General features: G+C 42.8%; 1 protein-coding gene across 1 annotated transcript; it reads left to right on the plus strand.

Moving 5' to 3' along the window:
• Positions 1–15,404: 15,404 nt before the first annotated feature.
• Positions 15,405–20,999, plus strand: LOC121875484 (gamma-aminobutyric acid receptor subunit pi-like; the record flags this gene model as incomplete). Its single annotated transcript, XM_042380050.1, has 7 exons — positions 15,405–15,575; positions 16,505–16,687; positions 16,947–17,154; positions 17,471–17,632; positions 18,132–18,284; positions 18,849–19,016; positions 20,818–20,999. Coding segments are annotated over 7 exons (1,227 nt in total), but the record flags the coding sequence as incomplete, so codon positions are not given.
• Positions 21,000–21,072: the final 73 nt, after the last annotated feature.

Below are 21,072 nucleotides of genomic sequence, written 5' to 3' on the forward strand. Positions count from 1 at the left end.
ACTATTACTGGACTTGTTTTGATCTTGGCTCTTGGTATTATCTTGAATTTGTTCTTATTTGTCCTGATTTTCCATTTTTCTCAAAATCATTTATATTTTTTATCGCTCTTACCGTGTAGAGTGCCATAAATTGGGTTGATTTTCCTGGGTATGATACTATTTGAGTAATATCATCAGCAAACATTACATATTCGCTAAAGGGGGGTAGGTTGAGGTGTGTCTGAGGTATAAATTGTATATAGTGTTAGAGAAAGGCATCCTCCTTGAGGCACTCCACTCTCAAGATTAAACATAGTTCCCATAAAGTTTCCAATTTGAATTTGTGCTCTCCTATCATCTAAATAGTTACACAATATTCTTAGCAAGTATTCGTTAAGTCCCAGTTTTAATATTTTATATTTCAAGCCTAAATGCCAAACTTTATCAAAAGCCTTAGAAACATCCCTTAAAATTATATTGATGTGGTTACCCTTGCTTTTTTCTATTGCAATTATTTCCGTTATTGTAGCTATTGCAGTTAGGGTATTTCTATTGGGCATAAATCCATGTTGTCTGTTGTTAGTTTTCCCATGTTGTGTTAAAAAGGCTATAAGTCTTGAATTTAATATTTTTTCCAATAGTTTCCCGGTAATTTCTAATAAAGATATTGGCCTGTAGTTTAATATTTCCTTATTGTCCTTACCCTCCTTAGGAATATATATCATTTTAGCATATTTTAGTTTGTCTGGAAAGTAACCAGTTATTAAGCATGCGTTATAAATGTTTAATAGTGTATTTAAAATGTTTTCAGGTAGATTCATGATCATATTTCGTGTATTACCCAGGGAGCCCAGGGCTTTTTCCTTAATTCTCAGACAGTGCATCATTTCTCCCATGGTTATTATTTGATTATTAGGTAATAAGTTATAGTCTATATATTGCCTTGGGGTGATTCTATGTATTTGTCTTCTCATTTCTTCTTCTATCCTTTCTTCGTGTTCACTATCAAAATCTTCATTTTCCTCATCTGATATTTTAAAAACTTTTACCCATTCCCTTTTGAACGCTGACTTTTGTTCATTTTCCTCGTGCAATTTTGTTCCATTTTGGTCTTTAATGTATGGTGTTTTTTGCTTGTTGTGCCCCATCATCTTGTTTATGGAAGTCCAAAATGTTTTTGTGTCTTTAGTCATGTCAGCCGCCATTATAATATCATTCCATTTTTTATTGTTTGCTTCCTTACATGCGTCTCTTAATTTTATCTGTAGTGCTATCTGTGTCGTATATAGCCATCTGTTACTGCCGTGTCTTTCCATATACCTGTTTATTTCTTTGTAATAGGTCTGGATTAATTTAACTTCTTCTGGTAGTCTGTTGTTGGGTAATGTTCTAAAGTGTGAAGTAGGAGTGTGTTTGGTTATAGATGTTTTTATTGCTGAGTGCAGTCTGTCCATTTCTGAGTCTATATCTTCTGATGTTTTCCCTTGTAGGTTAATCGAGTGGTGATTACTTAAGTCGTCTTTAAAGCTGTCCCAGTCTGTTTTACTCATTTTCAGTCTCTTTTTTATTGGTATCTGTATGGGGCTTGTTGACAGTGTTAGTATAATTGGCAGATGGTCACTGCCTGTAAGAGGTCCCTGTATTATATGGTAATTGAAAAAGGCTTTGTTGTTGGTAAAATTTTGTCTGGTGTCGATTGTGTATTGTGATTTCTCCAGGTTGGAAAGTTAGGACCCAGATGATTGATTTTCCCTAAATTTATTAATTGATTAAGGGCGTTTCCCACGACGTTATTATTTGTATTGTCAAAAATCCTATGTCTGGCGTTAAAGTCTCCTAAGATGTACATCGGATGACTATTGTTAGCCAATTTTAATAGGTCTTCTATAGGTAAGTAGGGTCGTCTCGGTGGGAGATAAGTAGTAGCAATAATTACGTCTCCTTGAGTTGTATTTATTTTTATTGCTAGAAATTCATCCTGGAAGTCATCAATTAGTTTAAATTTTAAGTTTCTTTTAACCGCTATCGCTACTCCGTCATTTTTCTCGCCCGATTTATTTCTTTGGTTTACATAATAGTTAAAGAGTTTTATGTTGTTGTTTTCTGTCTCACCGTGACTGTTTATTAGTATAATGTCAGGGTCAATTTCTTGATATATATTACTTAGGTTAATTCTCTCGGTCTTCCAGTTTCTTACGTTGTGTTGTATTATTCTTAAAGTTCTTACTGTTTGTCTATTGTCCATTATTTCTTATACTTGGATTGTGACTGTTGAAGTGGAGACCTATCATCCTGTTTCCCGCTTCTGACTCTTCTAAACTCTGACGGGTCTACTATTTTAAAGTCTTTGGTCGTAATCTTTAGTTTGTCCGTAGTAATTAGTGACCAGACATAATCTTCACTTAGGGATTTTTCTTGATATGTCCACTTGTATATCCCTCCTTCACAGTTTTTTACTATTGTCCCTCCTGTTGGTCTCGATGTTGGGATTCCATGTTTTGTTGTAGTGATAACTTTTAATCCAATTTCTTCAGCAGATTCAGGTTGTATATTGTGATCAGTTTCCATCTTATCTTCTCTCCTCCTACTCCTTTGTCTTATAGTCTGTCCTTTTGTTATTTCTATCTTCTCTTTGTCACTTCTAGTCATTTGTCTGGGATCTCTATCAGTCGCTTGTGTTCCTTGTGTATCAGCTGTTGCTCCTTGCTCAAACCTTTGTTCGTCTAGATGTAGTCTTTCTCTCAGTTCGCTTGCATATGTTGCCTGAAATAGTTTTTCGGATTGTGGATTCTCTGGAAATATCATCTCTGGTAGGCTATTCAATTTAAACATTTTCCTTAATTCCTCATTGTATGATCCGGGTGCAATGATATTGTGCAAATGTGCATGGATCATACTAATCATTACCTTATCATGTATTGGCTCACTTAGGTTTAATATGGTGGATTCTGGTCTATGAGCCTCTTGGACCGCTCTCTTTGCTATTTCGACGTATGTCGTATCCTTCTTGTCTTGTTCCTTTTCCTTGTTTCTTGTTCCTTGTACTTTATCATGTGTTTTTTTATTGGGCATGCCATTGCTAACGTCCTATGTCCTATGTATACATTCCCGTTTCTCTTACAGTTGAGACAGCCAACATGTGTATTCTTACATTCAGTGTAGGTATGGTCGTCGCCTGCACAATCTGAGCAGTACTTTTTTCTTTTTCCGGACAGTCTCTCGTTGTGTGTTCTTCATATTTGTAGCAGGAGAAGCAAGTTTGCAGACTGATGAATGTCTCCTTCTTTATTTGATGTGGTGTGACTGACATGTTGAATATTAGAAAGCCCTGTTGTAAAACTTTCTCAGCCATTGACACTTCTTCAAAAGTAATCTTAAAAACATGAGTATAGTCCTTTATCTTAATGACTTCTTCAATCTTCATCCACCTATTTTGGCGTTCCAGTTCATCTTTCAGGTCTTCCGATGTCTTCCTCCCGATCTCTTGGTCGACTTGACGAACAAAAACTGATCTTTTTGCTTTTTGTTCTGGTGGCATGACAACAATAAGGCCTTCATTGTAAAATATATCTCTTGCTTCTTTTGAAAGGATTTTATCTGAATCAAAGTCATCTTTACAGATTACTTTAAAACCTTCATTGGTGCTGAATATTCTTGTTAGTGGGACTTGCAGTTTGTTGTAAGTGATTTCTGCCACTTTTCCCCTTCCAATAGAGTGTCCCTTATCTCTATGTTTTATTCTAATGCTTGTTGTCATCTTCTTGATTACATCTAATCCTACCTATAACACAGGGCTCCTGCCTGGGAGCAGTGACCCCGCCCCCCCCTCTTGGACGGGCGTCGGGCTCGTAGGGTTCTGCACCCAGGTTACCTGTGACTATAGTTATATCTAAGAAAGTTGCCACCTACCGGTGACCCCCGGACAAGGGGTGCCCTGCACTATCACAGGTTCCCTTGCCGGATCGACCGTATCGCTAAGTCCCGCCTCCCGTTCAAAGAACGGAGTGCATGAGGGGGATGAAAAAAGGAAAGAAGAGGACTTAGAGAGTAGAAACAGCCTACCTACCACGCCACGTTCGGTTAGCCAATCAGAGCACCGCAGTAAACGTGCATGTATCACGCCACCGTGGGGCACCACTGATTGGCCAATCCAGGACGTAGACGCACGGGTAGTAGTCAAAATTTGGGGAGCCCAAATATTTGTTTTTTCCAAAAGTTGGAATTTCCCATACAATCTGTGATGGTAATTACACCGTCACTATGTTGAGTAAGTACAATCACTAGGATTGAGTGTCTTATCACAACAAAGTTGCAGACTGCTCAAACATGCAGCAAAAGAGGCAGGTCTTCGCAGCTCCGGGCTCTTCGCAGAGCTTATATACCCGGCAGCAGCCGCTATGAGTCATGGTGGGAAAACCCGAGAAGTAGCCGGTGACTAGTTTCGTTGCTAAGATACGGTAACATCTGGGGACAGCTCTCGCTTGGTTGCTAGGGAAGACGGTAACAGGTGGTGGCGTGGCTACGCAGTTGTAGGGGAGAATTCCACTACAATACTCCCCCTCCCCTCCAGGCGCGGCGGGAAGCTGGATGTTGTCCGGGTTGTGTCCCACACATAACACATACCGGGCAGGTGTATGTACGACTCGACCGCTACGTGTAACAACTCCGTCCAGTGACACAAAACCTGTGGGAGAATTAGGAGGTGAAAGAGGGTTTGGGATTAGAGGAGGTTGTACAAGCAATGGTTGTTGTGCTCCTGCTGCTGCAGGGGCTGCGTCAGGAGGAGGGTCCATGGCAGGAGCAGGTTCAGGTTCTATGACAGGAGGAGGGTCTATGACAGGAGCAGGTTCTATGATAGGAGCAGGTTGTACATGAGGGTGAAAAGAGGGTGCCCAGAAATGTCGTGGGTGTGGTGTTGCTGCCGGTGGTAACTGTGGGTGGACTGGTGCAGGCGTAGTTTGTTGATGGTGCTGCTGGGCTGGGGGCCCGACGGGTAAGGTGGCCGGTTTGACTCTGTCTATGCTGACGGTGTCATGTCTGCCATTCCCGATAATTGTCAGGAACTTTGCAGAACGGGTAACCACCTGGAAGGGTCCATCGTAGGGGCGTTGTAATGGGTTGCGGTGAGCATCATGCCTGACGAAAACATACTCGGCTGTGAGTAGTGCAGGAGGGATGTATTCAGGGCGCCGAGTAGGCTGGCGTGGAGCAGTAGCTCTGAATGCAGAAACTGCTTGTCGTAGCTTTTGGAGTAAGTCGTGACGAACGGCTGGAGTGGTTTGGTTGGGATCAGGAGGGAGTGAGAAATCCCCGGGTAGCCGAAGGGGCTCACCTAGTGTCAGATCTGCTGGGCTACAATCCATATCCTCCTTGTGTGACGCACGGATGCCGAGGAGCACTAAGGGAAGCGCATCAGTCCAGCTGTAAGGGTCGTGCTGTGCCTTGAGTGCATCCTTCAGCTGCCGGTGAAAACGTTCTACCATGCCGTTGGCTTGAGGGTGGTATGCTGTAGTGCGTTGTCTAGACGTGCCGAGGAACTGTAGGAGGTGCTGCCAGAGTTGTGACTCAAACTGTACTCCTCGGTCAGTGATTACGGTTGCTGGGGGGCCAAAACGGGAAACCCAACCGGACATGAAGGCGCGGACAGTAGTCTCTGCTGTAGCGTTGGGCATGGGAATTGCTTCTGTCCACCTGGTGAAACGGTCGATGCAGGTGAAGATGTAGGTGCTACCGTAGGATGATGGTAGAGGTCCCACGATGTCGAGGTGTACTACTTGAAAACGGCCTTTGGGAATAGGAAAAGCTTGTAAGGGGGCCCGTATGTGACGATGTATTTTGGAGGACTGGCAGGCCAGGCACTGGGCAGCCCATTTCTTAGTATCAGACTTGATGCCGGGCCAGACGACACGTTGCGTGAGGAGGCGCTGGGAGGCCCGCACACCCGGGTGGCTGAGACCATGGATGCGGTCGAAAACAGCGCGGCGGTGGACGTGAGGCACGAACGGTCTAGGCTGTCCACAGGATACGTCGCACCACAATTTTATCTTTGTGCCAGGAACAGGGAGTTCTTGGAGTATGAGGCCTGAGGGGGATGTCTTGTATGCTGCCAGGTCTTCGTCTTTCTCTTGAGCCGCGGCTAGCTGCCCATAATCAATGGGTGGAGATGAGGGAAGAATGGTGGATATACAACGAGAGAGGGCGTCGGCGATCTCGTTGTGGCTGCCTTTAATGTGTTGGACGTCGCTGGAGAACTCCGAGATGTAAGCCAAGTGGCGCAGGACACGAGGTGTATGTGACTGGGAAGCTGAAGCGAAGGCGTGGACGAGGGGCTTGTGATCAGTGAAGATGGTGAACTGACGGGCCTCGAGGAAGTGTTGGAAATGTCTGACAGCCAAGTATATGGCCAGGAGTTCTCGATCAAAAGCGCTGTACTTGAGGTGTGGTGGTTGAAGCCGTTGTGAGAAGAAAGCAACGGGCATGAAAGTTCCGTTGATCTCCTGCTGTAAGACGGCGCCCACTGCAGTAGAAGAAGCGTCTGTTGTGAGAGTGGTCCGGGCGTTAGGTGCGGGGTGGGCCAGGAGGGTGAGGCGTGTGATGTGCTGTTTGATAGTGGTGAATGCCGTAGTAGCCTCTTGAGTCCACATGAGAGACTTGTGAGACTTCTTTGGGCGTCCCTTGAGAAGGTCGTGTAGGGGGGCTAGGACGGTGGCAGCTTTGTCAATGAAGCGGTGGTAGTAGTTGACTAAACCCAGGAACTCCCGGAGTTTCTTCGCCGTTTCAGGTTTGGGGAACTCCCTAATCGCGGTTATTTTCTGTGGTAGGGGTTGTATGCCACTGGGCGAGACTCTGTGACCGAGGAAATCGATGGCCGAGGTTCCAAAGACGCACTTAGCAGGATGAACTTTCATGTTGTTGTTCTGCAGGCGTTGGAGAAGGAGTTGTAGGTGGTGGTGGTGCTCGGCAGGCGTCGAAGATGCGACGAGGATGTCGTCAATGTAGACGGTGACAAAATCGAGGTCGCGAAGCATATGGTCCATGAACCTCTGGAAAGTCTGTGCTGCATTGAGTAAGCCAAAACTCATGAAAGTGTACTCGAAGAGTCCGAACGGAGTGGTGATGGCTGTCTTCTGGGTATCTGCCGGCGCTACTGGGATCTGGTGGAAGGCACGCTCCAAGTCGATCTTCGAGAAGATAGTCTTGCCATGAAGTTTGTGGTGAAAGTCCTGGACATGCGGAATAGGGTACCTGTCAGGTTTGGTGACGAGATTCAGGGCTCTGTAGTCGCCACACACCCTCCACTCGCCGGGTGTTCGCTTAGGAACCATGTGAAGAGGCGATGCCCAGGGACTCCTTGAAGGGCGAATGATGCCGTCTTGCAGTAGTTTGTTGAATTCTGCTTTGGCTGTGTACAGGAGCTCAGGGCGCAGGCGGCGAGGGCGTGAAAAGACTGGTGGTCCTTTGGTTTCGATGTGGTGGAAAATTCCCGACGTAGGTGGTGGGGGTAGGGAGACTCGGGGTGAGAAAAGCTCCTTGAATTCGTCGAGCAGGGAGGAGAACTCGTTGGAAGGCGCAAGACAGGTGATAACGTCCGTGTGTCTGGCACGAGAACCCTGGATCTTGCGTGCTGTAGGCTCATGAATGAGGCATAGATGACTTGGTTTGACGCCGAGCTTGTGGAAGGTGAGGAAGTCGAAACCAAGGATGGGTGGAGACACGTCTGCTATCACGAATAACCAACGCAGAGCCTTGGGCAGACCGAGGTCTAAGGCGAGGGTGCGTACGCCGTAGGAGGCGATGGAGGTACCGTTGGCAGCGAACAGGTCATACGAGGGTTGCTTTGACTTGTCTCGTAGTGAGGGAGGGATGAGGCTGACAGATGAACCGGTGTCGATGAGGAACGTCTTGCCGGAGGTGCGGTCGGTGACGCGCAGTAATGAGACGCCTGGAGGGACGGAGGCCGAGGCGTCTACCAGCCTCCGGTGTTGCCGTTTCCCGAATAGGTGCAATAGGGCTCACAGTTTCGAGCATAGCGGCCGAAAGTCTGGTGATACCAGCAGAGGGTAAATTTGTTGTGCTGGGGGTTGGCTGCTGTGTGTCGGAACTTGTAGGGCGTAGTGTGTGAGTCAGGAACCGGCGCAGCAGCGGGTATGGAGGAGCAGAACTGCTCAATGGTGTCCATCCTGCCGTTCAAAATTTGCAACAGATCCTTGATGTCTTGTGAGGTATTGCTCGGCTGAGGGGTGTTGACCCGGCTTACAAGTTCGATGGTAGGTACTGGTGTGACCGTGGCGGCAAGGGGTGCAGCAGCGCATTCGTTAAAAATTCTATCTGCCGCGGTTGCATATAGTTCCGGTGTCGTAGAGTAATCTACTGCGGACAGGATGTTGCGTACTTCTGTGGGTAGCTTTTGTGCGTGAAGCTGGCGCAGGATAGAGTCGGGGAGTCTGTCTGTGTGACGGGAGTTCAGCCGACACATCTCCTCCCATAGACGTCCCGGGGTTGAGTTCCCGAGGGAGGTAGAGGATAGATCTTGCAGGAGATTGGGGCTGGTCTGTTGATAACACGTCTTCAAGGCAGCCCGCAGGGTAGCAAATTTGTTGTGATCTGGAGGGTTGGAAATGGTTTGTGAGACCCGCGTGGCCACTTCCGTGGGTAAGGCACAAAGCAGGGCGCAATACTTTTGTCCGTCGGTAGCTCGTGAACCGGCGAGGGCTGCTTCCACATGGTCGAGCAAGTCCTCGACGTTGTGGTTGAAAATCGGCAGAGAGATCCGTTCGTCCTCCATCCTGTGTGAGTGCTTATCTCCGGGAGTCACCATTGTAGGGGTATCGAGATATTAATGTTGTCTAGCACTCAGGATGGAAGGAAACTCTAATGTGGTTTTCTTGTATAATATATATAAGTTATATGATAGACAGTCTGGTGCTGGAGGTGCTGTGTGGTGAGGGGCTGCTTGGTAGAGACGTGCTGTGAGTAGCTTGTTGAAGGAGGTAGATGTGCAGGAGCTTCGTTAGAGAAGATGTTGCCTGTTGCTGGCCTCCTGGTTGAATGAAATGTTAACAGAGTGGAGCTTGCTGGAGGAGATGTTGCTTGTTCAGGAAGAATGGTCAGAATGAATCTCAATGGAGAGACAGAGCTTATATACCCCGCAGCAGCCGCTATGAGTCATGGTAGGAAAACCCGAGAAGTAGCCGGTGACTAGTTTCGTTGCTAAGATACGGTAACATCTGGGGACAGCTCTCGCTTGGTTGCTAGGGAAGACTGTAACAGGTGGTGGCGTGGCTACGCAGTTGTAGGGAAGAATTCCACTACACGCGCCTAGGCGCCTAATTATCTATGAAACGAACAATTTCCACAATAAATGATTATTATATCAGAACTCACTGATGAAAATATTGTAAGAAAATAAACAGTAATAAAAATAACTCGCTCGTGGGTTAGTCCTATATATTAGCCGTCAAATTTAAAACCATTGTTACGAGTTTGCTCCTGGTTGGATAGTTTGAATACCTTTGTTATATCATCTTTGTTTAACCTTGACTTCGATTTATACACCTCGATGATATAGCCCCTCACTCAACGTCTCTCGAGGGAGTGCAAATTAAAAACATTTAACCTGTCTCTGTCCTCAAGGTTCCTAATGCCCGGGTTTAGTCTCGTCATTCTCTGAATTCCTTCTAGGGATTCTATATCCAATCTGTAGTGCAGTGACCAGAACTGCACTGCATAATCCAAGTGAGGTCTCACAAGCGCAAGATATAGTTTAGGATAACCTCACTAGTCTTGTAGCTAACACTCCTTTGTATGAACCCAAACACTTTGCTAGCCTTGTTTCGAGCAAATACACATTGTTGACTTGGTTTAAGATTCCTACTTATCATTATTCCTAAATCTTTCTCACACTCGGATTTCTCTATAACAACGTTGTTCATCTGGTATCTGGTTTCTCTCTTTACATCTCCTAGACTGAGTACTTTACAATTATCTACATTAAATTTCATCTGCCATTTTTCATACCATTCGAAGAATTTGTTTAGATCTTCCTGTACTTTTGCTGAGTCGTCTGATTTAATTACACGCTCTAATTTAGTGGCATCAGCAAATTTACTTATGTTGTTGTCTACGCATACAGCTATGTCGTTTATGTATATAATAAATAGTAATAGAACAAGTACTGAGCCTTGGGGATACTCCACTAGTGACATTACTTCAATCGGATTTAGTGCCGTTATTGCTACTACTACTACTTTTTTTTTTTTTTTTTTTAAACGTGGCCTCCAGCCTCCCCCAATAGCCACACCTTCGCCACCATTAAATTACCTTAATATTAAATAGCCTAATACATAAGTAGCTATCCTATCTGTGTTAAATTAGTTGAGCCGCAGGTCTATGCGGCATTCAGTGACAGTAGCCTCAAAGTCAATATCTGCAGCAGTTGTCGGAGTTGGGGCAGAAGCTCTCGTTCCCCTGAGGCAGAGCAAAGCCGACCGGAGGAGAGAAAAAGACAGTCGACATCTCATCCAGGCTGTAACATAACTTCTGGGCTGCTGCTTCTGTTCGGAGATCAACTCCGCAAGTCTGGTGTAGAAACATCTTGCACTTGGTCCAATCCCACCAGAGGTTGTGAACACTAGAGGAGTGAAGCTGCCTTGATCAACGTTTTGAATTCTCTCCCCATATGCCCTTCTCTTGTCGTTCTCGTTCCTCCTATGTGCAGCATCGAGAGCTAGGTTACGGTGACATGCTGCCATGGGATCAAAAATCCTGATGTCGAAGAAAACTCGCTGTCCCAGCGTCCAGAATCCTCGAGCACTGACGTCCACACGGGCTTCGTTAGATGTGTTTGAAGTCCTGTGTTGGAAGATCTCACCATCCAATGGAAGGAGGGTCGGTTCTACCATGACATTCCGGCAGATTTCCTTCAACATATTTGCTGTGAGATCCCTTACCTCGTCATGCCTCATGCATATGAAGCCCCCCTTCTTGCACACCATGGCGTGATCGCCATCATAGGAAGAGCCACACACGCACTGGGAGGGCAAACCTTCTACTGGCCGACCGTACCTTAGAGCAATGGCATCTGTAAATTCTTGTTTATTAAGACTGAAACCATTTGCACTTATCGGTAACGTAGTTAACCAGTTCGAGGCGCCCACCTCCTGCGCTATAGCTATTGTTTTTGTAAAAATTTTCTGGAACCTGCAGCAATAGTTGCTGCAACATGTCATTTTGGCAGTGCTGTCGATCTGTCGTAATGGACCTACGAATCTTATTTACTTCGCTGGTATCCACTTCCCCTGTTGCATTCTGGGCTATTATGTGGTCCGTGAGGGCTGCCGTGAGCTTAAGTGAATTTTGATGTTCAGTGTCAGCAATCTCCTCTGGATTAGTTAGTCCCATCCCTCTCAGTCTTGGTGGAAGTGCAAGAAGTGTTCTTTCTGCTGGGGTTAAGTCAGGGTGTTTCACTAGTTTGGGAATGAACTTGACACTGATAGCTTTTTCCAGAGGGTGGAGGAGGGGTCCGATCTCAGGGATGGTATGCATCAGGTAGTTCCAGCGATGCTTGGCTCCATGGGTGAATGCTGCAAAAGCCGCATGTGGCTCTGTGTTAGCAATCTCAAACAGAGCTTGGATTTCGCTAACCCACTCATTCACCTTTCCCGCTACGTACTCGGTCTTGAAGTCCGTAGTGCCAATTACTGCGCCTAGATGTCTTTGGCCGTCCTTAGTTATTTTGACCTCACTTCCGCCAAAAACCTCCAATGCCCGTTCATAATGTTCTGGCTTCACGATGAGGAAGGACTTGCTGGCGTTTGGGTGGTACCCTATTTGTGGACCTCGCGATGTTACCAGGTCCCACCACTTTTTGATGCACTCCACTTTTCCTGCTCCTGCTACTACTTTTCTTTTAAACATGGCCTCCAACCTTCCCCAATAGCCACACCGTCAGCACCTAGCTTAGTTAGTTAAGCCCCATGTCTATGCGGCATTCAGTGACTGTTGCTTCATAGTCAATATCTGCGACCGTTATCGGCTTTGGGGGCCGAAGATCTCGTTCCCTTAATAGTGGGGCAGCTAAATGCAATTTTTCAAGAGAATCATGCAAATGGTGATACAAACACTAAATTTTGCATGGTAATTTTCTAATGGTTACTAGTCAAGTCTGCCTGATTGGCCATTTTAATATCCAAGATGGCCGCCATATTGACCTTCAAAAGTTTATTTTTCTTAGAGAAATTGATGTAGTTGGTCAATCTGAGTGATCTTGGTGTCGATATGCATGTTTTCAAGCATGCTCAGATGATTTTTAATAGTTTTAAGTCCATTGGAACATTTTTATCCACATAAAAAAATAACGTACTCACTATTAGCACTGGTTCCCTTGACTTCTCCTGACAGTATATCTTTGTGCATTTACTGCTGTTCACATATGCAGCTGCAAAGTGCTATGCAGGAAAGTCCAAAGCGAAACCATTTGCATCTCTGGTTGCAGTCTTTCTTACAGGAACATTTGGTCAGCTCCTGACAGCATGTTACAATCGGAGGAAGAGTCGTCCAACGTATCTGCCATGCCTTTCCCTTCTGCGTCCATCCCAAGTTGACAGGACTGCTGGTTTCTGGATTGGAAATTGTTGCCTGGCCCCAGATGATATCAGCCTGGTAGGCAGCCCGCTTTGCATGTTCCTTGGGGGCTGCCTGGGTTGGTGGAATGGAGTCATATGGTCTCTGTTTGCGGGAAAAGAGATTTAGTCTTGCCTCATCTACACCAGTGGCTGCACTAGATCTGTCGTACATGAGGACAACAAATCTTTCCAGCTTCTGCAGGTCAACATCAGCAACTGTTGTTGGACATTGGCTGAGTTTGGTGAATGTTTCTGAAACTTCATCACAGACATTCCATGTCTGCCATGCAGATTTCTTTCCTTTCCCACGGAAGACAGACACAACGTCACAGCCAGTAAAAGCATGAAATTATAGGATGCCACTCGCTTTCTTAGGCCCTATCGCAGAAACTACAACATGAACTGGAATCCATCGATGACTGGCTCCTTGGCCAAAGGCAATCCACATGTTATCAAGACCAAGCTCCTGTAGTGATGGCAGTACAGATACTGCTATGACGACCACGTCAGTGTCATTGGCTTTGATGATGAGGAACTTGCTACCTTCCATTGCTGCATCCCTAGCATGCATAAATATTCGTGTGCCTGCTTCCTTATGACAGCATGGAGCCACAGCTTCTAGGGACTTCTCTGTGTTGCTAATGGCATCTTCTCCCTTTGTCACAACCACCGTGCTGGTCCTTCATTCGAGTAGCATGAACATCGGGCGATCCAACACCCAGCTGCTCAAGTCTCTGTCTGTAGAGTGTGACCAGGTCAGCAAGTCTGAAAATGGGTGGTTTAGTACCTTCACTAGAAGCTTTCATCTGAGTGATGTAAGTGACCAGTTCAGAGAAAGCAGTTGGGTATGCGTCCTTGTTCGGATGAAGCTCTTGTGCCTCTTCTTGCTCATGAGCATTTCGGTGTGTTCTTTCTCGGTTGTACAGGTCTGCCAGGCAGCGAGGGTGATACTTCAGTTCTTGTTCCACAACATCTCCTGCACTTAGTCTGGCAAGGAGTTTTCCATCGCTAAGTGTCTTCGCACAATCATTCAATCTTTTATTAAGTTTCATTGTCATTGCATGTCTTATGTCATCTCCCGAAGCTTCTTCCTCACATAGAATTCATTCTGTTGCTTTGGGGTCTCTGACCATTTGTGGTATCTTGCTACTGCTGCTCTCCTCTGTAGGAACTGTAGAGGTTCGCCTTCTCTGAGCTCTATTTAACTTTGTGTTGTTGAACAGAAGTCTGCAACTCTCATGATACTGTGCCTTGTTTCTCCTCAAGGTCTCCTCTATCCCATTATCTTCAACAAGGCTTGCGGGGTCAAGCTTGATTGGCAGTGCATTGATTGAATGAAATAGAGGAATATTCCTTGCCAAGCTCTTATAACCGTCATCTCCTTTTTTGTCAGGATTTGCGTGTGGAGACTTAAGATCTTCCTTCTTATCCTGTTGACAAAGACAACACTTTGCCCAGTCAGTGAGGAATGATTTGTTGGTAGATTTTGTGTCCATAACTGTTTTGATCTTCAGGGCCGAGGGTTTATCCTTTTACCACCCTGATGAGCACTTTCTTGTATGGGATACAACAGGGTTCATGCCTTTTGCCTTACACCAAGTCCGATCGTTCATCCAGTGTCATTAGTCCCGTGCGATCTGTACACCATCCAGATAACTAAAACCCCGTTATCCTTGGCATGGCTCTCCCGCGCTGACACATCCTGTCAATTCAGGTGCGGCTGCTTTGATTTGGGGTTGGTTAATCAGCATTTGGGACACTAAGCTGTTGCAGTATGACATGCTTTTTCTTAGCTGACACTGAACCCCATGCTGGGTTGCACAGCAGTGATGTCACCAGTGTTCCCTGGTCGTGCCCGACAATCACTCCCTCACATGCAGAGACCCTCTGCATGCTACCCTCACCTAGATGGAAAAAACATAAAACCAGTACATAAAACCAGTCATAAATAAGATAAATATATATCTGAGAGTATCAGAAATAGAAAAAAATAATATGAGCATGCTTGAAAACATACATATCGACACTAAGATCATTTAGATTGACCAATTACATCAATTTCTTAAGAGAAAACCATCTTTCGAAGGTCAATTTGGCAGCCATCTTGAAAAATAGCCGCCATCTTGGAATTTTCAAATGGCCAATCAGGCAGATTTGACAAGTAGCCCTAGGGTATGATCAAGCCAAATTTCATGCTTGTATTCTATGTTTGTCTTTGATACCCCCAAAATGTTCTACACTACTGAGGGTATACACAAACACTTGTTATCTTGAAAATAGGTTCTTATTCTCGTACGGGAGATATACAGAGGGAACAAATAGACAGTCGGCTTCCACACCATAAGGACTAGCGATCTCAACTCTCTGTATCACTCCGCGCTGGCATGTACAGATGCCAGTATTCACAAGCTGAATACATAAAATGTAGATATGATAATTCACATACATAACATGGTGCATAATAAATGGAAATATTACATAGGATTAATACATGTTCTGTAATACTTTACTGTACATATTTAATAGAGTAATATACGAATACACAGCTTAAGGTACTACTTCGTGTCCATATTATACACTCATCACCATTTGCACGATTTTTCCATTATCCGCTCTACTATAAGGCAAGGCAATGCAGACCTAAGCAGAGAGATTGCCGCCGTCGCTGCCGCCGCCGTTACCGTCGCCATGACCACCACCACCAACACTCTCTTTCTCTGTCTTACACTTTCCCACTCCTCTCTCTCTCTCTCTCTCTCTCCTCCACCCTCTTTCTTTCTCACATTGTTCGTGCCCTCACAGAGTCAGCTGGACTTCAAGATACGTAACCCTGTTGGAGGCATATACCAAAACTGTCTCATCATAAGAGAACTTGGATTGTTGGACACAGACTGCAACAAACAGAGTTGCTCCGCCTGTCACACTACAGCGGGTAGTACCTGGACCTTGAGGAGCATCTGTGAGGAGGAAAAGGTGAGGACTGATGGTTGGGAGGTATCTGTGAGGAGTAAAATGCAAGGGCTGACGGCTGGATGGCATGAGTGTGAGAGAAGAAAAATTATTAACGCCTGTATCTCTTACAACTATGTCATGGGTCTTAGTCCTGGCCAGAGACACACGTGGGAACGGTGTTTTCCACTTTCTCCTTTACCAACACTGGACAGGACAACCCCCGAACAGCTAGTGGTGATATAATGATAAAAAAGGAAACTCAGCGAGTATGTACAATATGTATGCTGTTATTGATTATGTATTGCCACTATGTATAGGTATGTATTATGTATAGTTATACACAGTATTATGTATAGTTATGTATTATATAAGATGACTTAACCACTTGAGTATGATTATTTAACCTCTTGAGTAAGATAAATTAACCCCTTGAGTACAATGACCCTGTCCTCCGGGGACAAATAATTGTACTAAATAATTTAAGCTATTATACTTTAAGGGTTAATGTTAAAAGCAGAATACTCAAAGGGTAAAGCTAAATCAGCATATAGATAACGGATTAAGCCGTCATACTCAAAGTGTTAACCCACATATTTAAAGGATTAAGACATACTCAATGGGTAGACCATCATACTGAAGGGGTTAAACCATCATACTCAAAGGGTTAAACCACATAATTAAAGGATTAAAACATATTCTAAGGGTTAATATATTGTACTCGTTGGATTAAATCATTAAAACATCATACTCAAAGGGTTAAACCACATGTTTAAGGGATTAAAATATACACAAAGGGTTAATATATTTTACTCACTCGATTAAGTCGCTAGGATATCATACTCAAAGGGTTAAACCATCATACTGAAAGGTTAAGCCATCATGCTCTATGGTTTAAATAATTATACTCAAAGGTTTAAACCATCATACTTAAGGGTTCTAATACCACACAGCGCATGTACTACTTCGACCTGGTGGCCTTCCCACTCTACTTCCGAGGTTATGGTGAATACATGGTGGAGAAGGTGGGCGACGTTTGGACCTGGTATGATAGCATTACTAACATCACCAAGGCTGTCTTACCTGTACAGGAACACCTTAATTACCCCATCGGTAGACAGACCTGGGACATCAAGGTGAGTTTACTTCTGTTGGTAGATTGTGATGGAATTTTATAGTGACGTCAAATGTGTTCTAGGATAATTCGTTACTAGTTCAGTATTTACCTAACCTAACCTAACCTAACCTAATTCACCTTTCCCCTTTTAACAAACAGTGTTTTGACAAGAATCAATCAAAAAGACATACAGTACATTCATGCAAGAGTTAATACACCATACTTTTTTTTATACTATAATACCAAAGAGATGACTTGACAGACATACGTACTTCCAGGATCCAGTATGTGGACAAGAATCAGGAAAGAGGCAACTCACACTCTCACCCTGTACAGCTGGAGAATTTACCTGTACTGACGGCACCTGTATATCATTCGCTAGACGCTGTGATCTGAAATTTGACTGTGGTGACAAGACGGATGAAAGCTTCTGTGATATTGTCAACTTTCCAGGGGACTACAGGTCTAAACTGCCTCCTAGACCAGGTAAAATGTATAAAGGTTTATTGTGATTTAATCTTGTTTATTTTGTTTTATTGTTTCATGTTTAAGTTGTTTTACGAAAGATGTGTTTGAATGTAAAGATAAATTTTGTCCTGTCTGTACAGGGTATGTCTGTCTGTCTGTCTGTCTCTTATTCTTTTCTTTCCCTATGTCTATCTCTCTCTTTTCTTTTCCTCGTAGTGTTGGATCTGCCTGTCTGTCTCTCCAAACATTTTTTCTCTTCACAGTATCGAATTTCTGTCTGTGTCTGTCTAGCTGTCTGTCTCTTTCTCTGCTAACATCACTTCCTCCCTCACAGTATCGGATCTATCGCTGCCAATATCTGTCAACGTCTCCATGGACACTATCAATATTGACACCACCACCATGTTGATCTCTGTCAGCTACAACCTGCGTATGACCTGGTTCGACAATAGGCTGACCTACAACAACCTTAAGGCTCTCACTAGGCTCAATACAGGTGAGATTGCAACCTTTGCTTGACCTGGTAACTAAAACCTTTATCTGACCTGGTAAACCTACGCCACTATAGGCAGAAGTGGGTTAGATTAGATTATGTTAGTTTAGGTTAGGTCAGATCTGGTTAGAAACATTCACGGTGATTTAGAAATATCTCAAAATCATTCATAATGCTCTGCAATACTTCAAAAGCATACATAATACTTCTCAATGCTTCACAAAATCTAAAAATAAAAAATAAGTTCATAATGCTCCATAATGCCTGTGAACATTTATCATGCTCCTTAATTCCTAAAAAAAAAATATATTGCTAAAAAATACCCCAAAACATTCATAATGATCCACAATTCTTCAAAACACATTCATAGGGATCCACAACGCCCCCCAAAATTATCCACAATGCTCCACAATTTCTCAAAACATTAATAATGCTCCACAACGTAGCAAAACACATTTACAATGCTTCAGGAACATTGACGACGCCGTGGTCATCTTTACAGTGTCGCTGGATCAGGTCGAGCAACTGTGGCGACCGAACGTGGGGTTCATCAACACAGACGACATCCAACACACGGTCGTGGATCAGGGCGCTGTCACTACCATCATCAGAGAACACCCGCACTTTGTCCGTGACCTGTCCAACCCATATGAAGGTCTGTAGTCTCTCTATCTCTCTCTCTCTGAGTGTATGTTTGGGTGCATGTGTGTGTAAGTGCGTCTATGTGGGTGGGTAGGTGGGATGTAATAATAATAATAATAATAATAATAATAATAATAATATTATTATTATTATTATTATTATTATTATTATTATTATTATTATTAATATTATTATTATTATTAATATTATTATTAATATTATTATTATTATTATTATTATTATTATTATTATTATTATTATTTAGAAAATAATAACAATAATAATAATAATAATACAAATTTTCATAAAAACAAACGGTTTATTGAAAAGCACAACAGTCAAAGGATGAAAATACTCATTTATTATGGACAAAATTGACTTACAGTGATATGATATTGAGGAATAGATTGTCTAACAAAAGTTTTCAGTACACAACATAGACTAGCATAGCATAGCATAGCATAAAAGAGCATAACATAACATAACATAGCATAACAGAGCATAGCATAACATAGTTTTTAGAGTATTTAATCATCAGATGAAATATACTTGGGGTGGGGCTCATCTCATCTTACAGTGGAAGTCTACCGAGGGGACACCAACCCTGTATCAACCACGAGAAAGTACAGCACTGTATTTACCTGTAATTTCGACTTGGTACTCTACCCATTTGACATCCAAACCTGTTCAATGCAGCTACAGATCCAGTCTGCTTCCTCTGAGTATCTAATATTCAACTCAAATGGTGAGTATTTCGTCCTATTCATCTATTATGGTGAGTATTTCGTCTTATTTAACTTTTATGGTGAATATTTCGTCTTATTCAACTGTTATGGTGAGTATTTTATCTTAGTCAACTATTATGGTGAATATTTCGTCTTATTCAACTGTTATGGTGAGTATTTCGTCCTATTCATCTATTATGGTGAGTATTTCGTCTTATTCAACTGTTATGGTGAGTAATTCGTCTTATTCAACTATTATGGTGAATATTTCGTCTTATTCAACTGTTATGGTGAGTATTTCGTCCTATTCATCTATTATGGTGAGTATTTCGTCTTATTCAACTATTATGGTGAGTATTTCGTCATATTCAACTGTTATTGTGAATATTTCGTCTTATTCAACTGTTATGGTGAGTATTTCGTCTTATTCAACTGATATGGTGAATATATCGTCTTATTCAACTGTTATGGTGAATATTTCTTCATATTCAACTGTTATGGTGAGTAATTCGTCTTATTCAACTGTTATGGTGAGTAATTCGTCTTATTCAACTGTTATGGTGAGTAATTCGTCTTATTCAACTGTTATAATGAGGCATTTCGTCTTATTCAACTGTTATGGTGAGTATTTTATCTTATTCAACTATTATGGTGAGTATTTCGTCTTATTCAACTGTTATGGTGAATATTTCGTCATATTCAACTCTAATGGTGAACATTATCTAATTCAACTGTTATGATGAGTATTTCGTCTTATTCAACTGTTATGGTGAGTAATTCGTCTTATTCAACTGTTATGGTGAGTATTTTATCTTATTCAACTATTATGGTGAGTATTTCGTCTTATTCAACTGTTATGGTGAATATTTCGTCTTATTCAACTGCTATAGTGAATATTTCGTCTTATTCAACTGTTATTGTGAATATTTCGTCTTATTCAACTGCTATGGTGAATATTTCGTCTTATTCAACTGTAATGGTGAATATGTCGTCTTATTCAACTTTGATAGTGAGTATTTTATCTTATTCAACTGTTATGGTGAGTATTTCGTCTTATTCAACTGCTATAGTGAATATTTCGTCTTATTCAACTGTTATTGTGAATATTTCGTCTTATTCAACTGCTATGGTGAATATTTCGTCTTATTCAACTGTAATGGTGAATATGTCGTCTTATTCAACTTTGATAGTGAGTATTTATCTTATTCAACTGTTATGATGAGTATTTCGTCTTATTCAACTGTTATGGTGAGCATTTCGTCCTATTCAACTGTTATGATGAGTATTTCCTTGTATTCATCGAACGTAAGTGAAAATTTTATCATGTTAGGTAGCTTCAAATATATCAGCTGTCAGTGTAAATGATCTATGATATCAGTAAAGTAGACGTTATATGTAATCTTAGTAGTTGTCAGATGTCAGGAAAGGATATCAGATGTTAATGTTAGAGATATCATTTGTCAACATTGAAACGTAAGCACAAAAGAAGTCAAATAGAAGGCCTCAGAACAAAAGAAAATCATTTTATTTTAGAGACATCAGTTGTCAGCTTAGAAGACGTCAACACAAAAGGAAGTCAGGTATTTTAGAGACATCAGTTGTCAGCATAGAACACGTCAGCACAAAAGGAAGTCAGGTATTTTAGAGACATCAGTTGTCAGCATAGAAGAAGTCAACACAAAAGGAAGTCAGGTATTTTAGAGATGTCAGTTGTCAGCATAGAAAGATACCAACACAGGTATTTAAGAAACATCAGTTATCAGCAAAGAAGCACACCAATACAAATGGAATTCAGGACTCATCTCTGTACTCTACCCACAGATTCTTACGTCCAATATCTGGGTCAGAAGTTCCTGATTGAGTACGGAATTGGACTCATAGACCTCCAGGTGGACAACGCAATGCAGTATAGCGAGATGAAAGTCCGTATTGAGTTGATTCGACGCTATGGCTATGCTATGCTAAACATCTACATTTACATCCCTTACCCTTCTCATTATTAGCTATGTAACGCTCTTCTTCCGGCCAACTATATTTGAGGTGCAATGCTCTTTCGTTTTGTTGTGATATAATGTT

This window comes from Homarus americanus, unplaced genomic scaffold, assembly GCF_018991925.1.
Source record: "Homarus americanus isolate GMGI-L3 unplaced genomic scaffold, GMGI_Hamer_2.0 scaffold37063, whole genome shotgun sequence".
In the NCBI taxonomy this organism is placed as follows: domain Eukaryota; kingdom Metazoa; phylum Arthropoda; class Malacostraca; order Decapoda; family Nephropidae; genus Homarus; species Homarus americanus.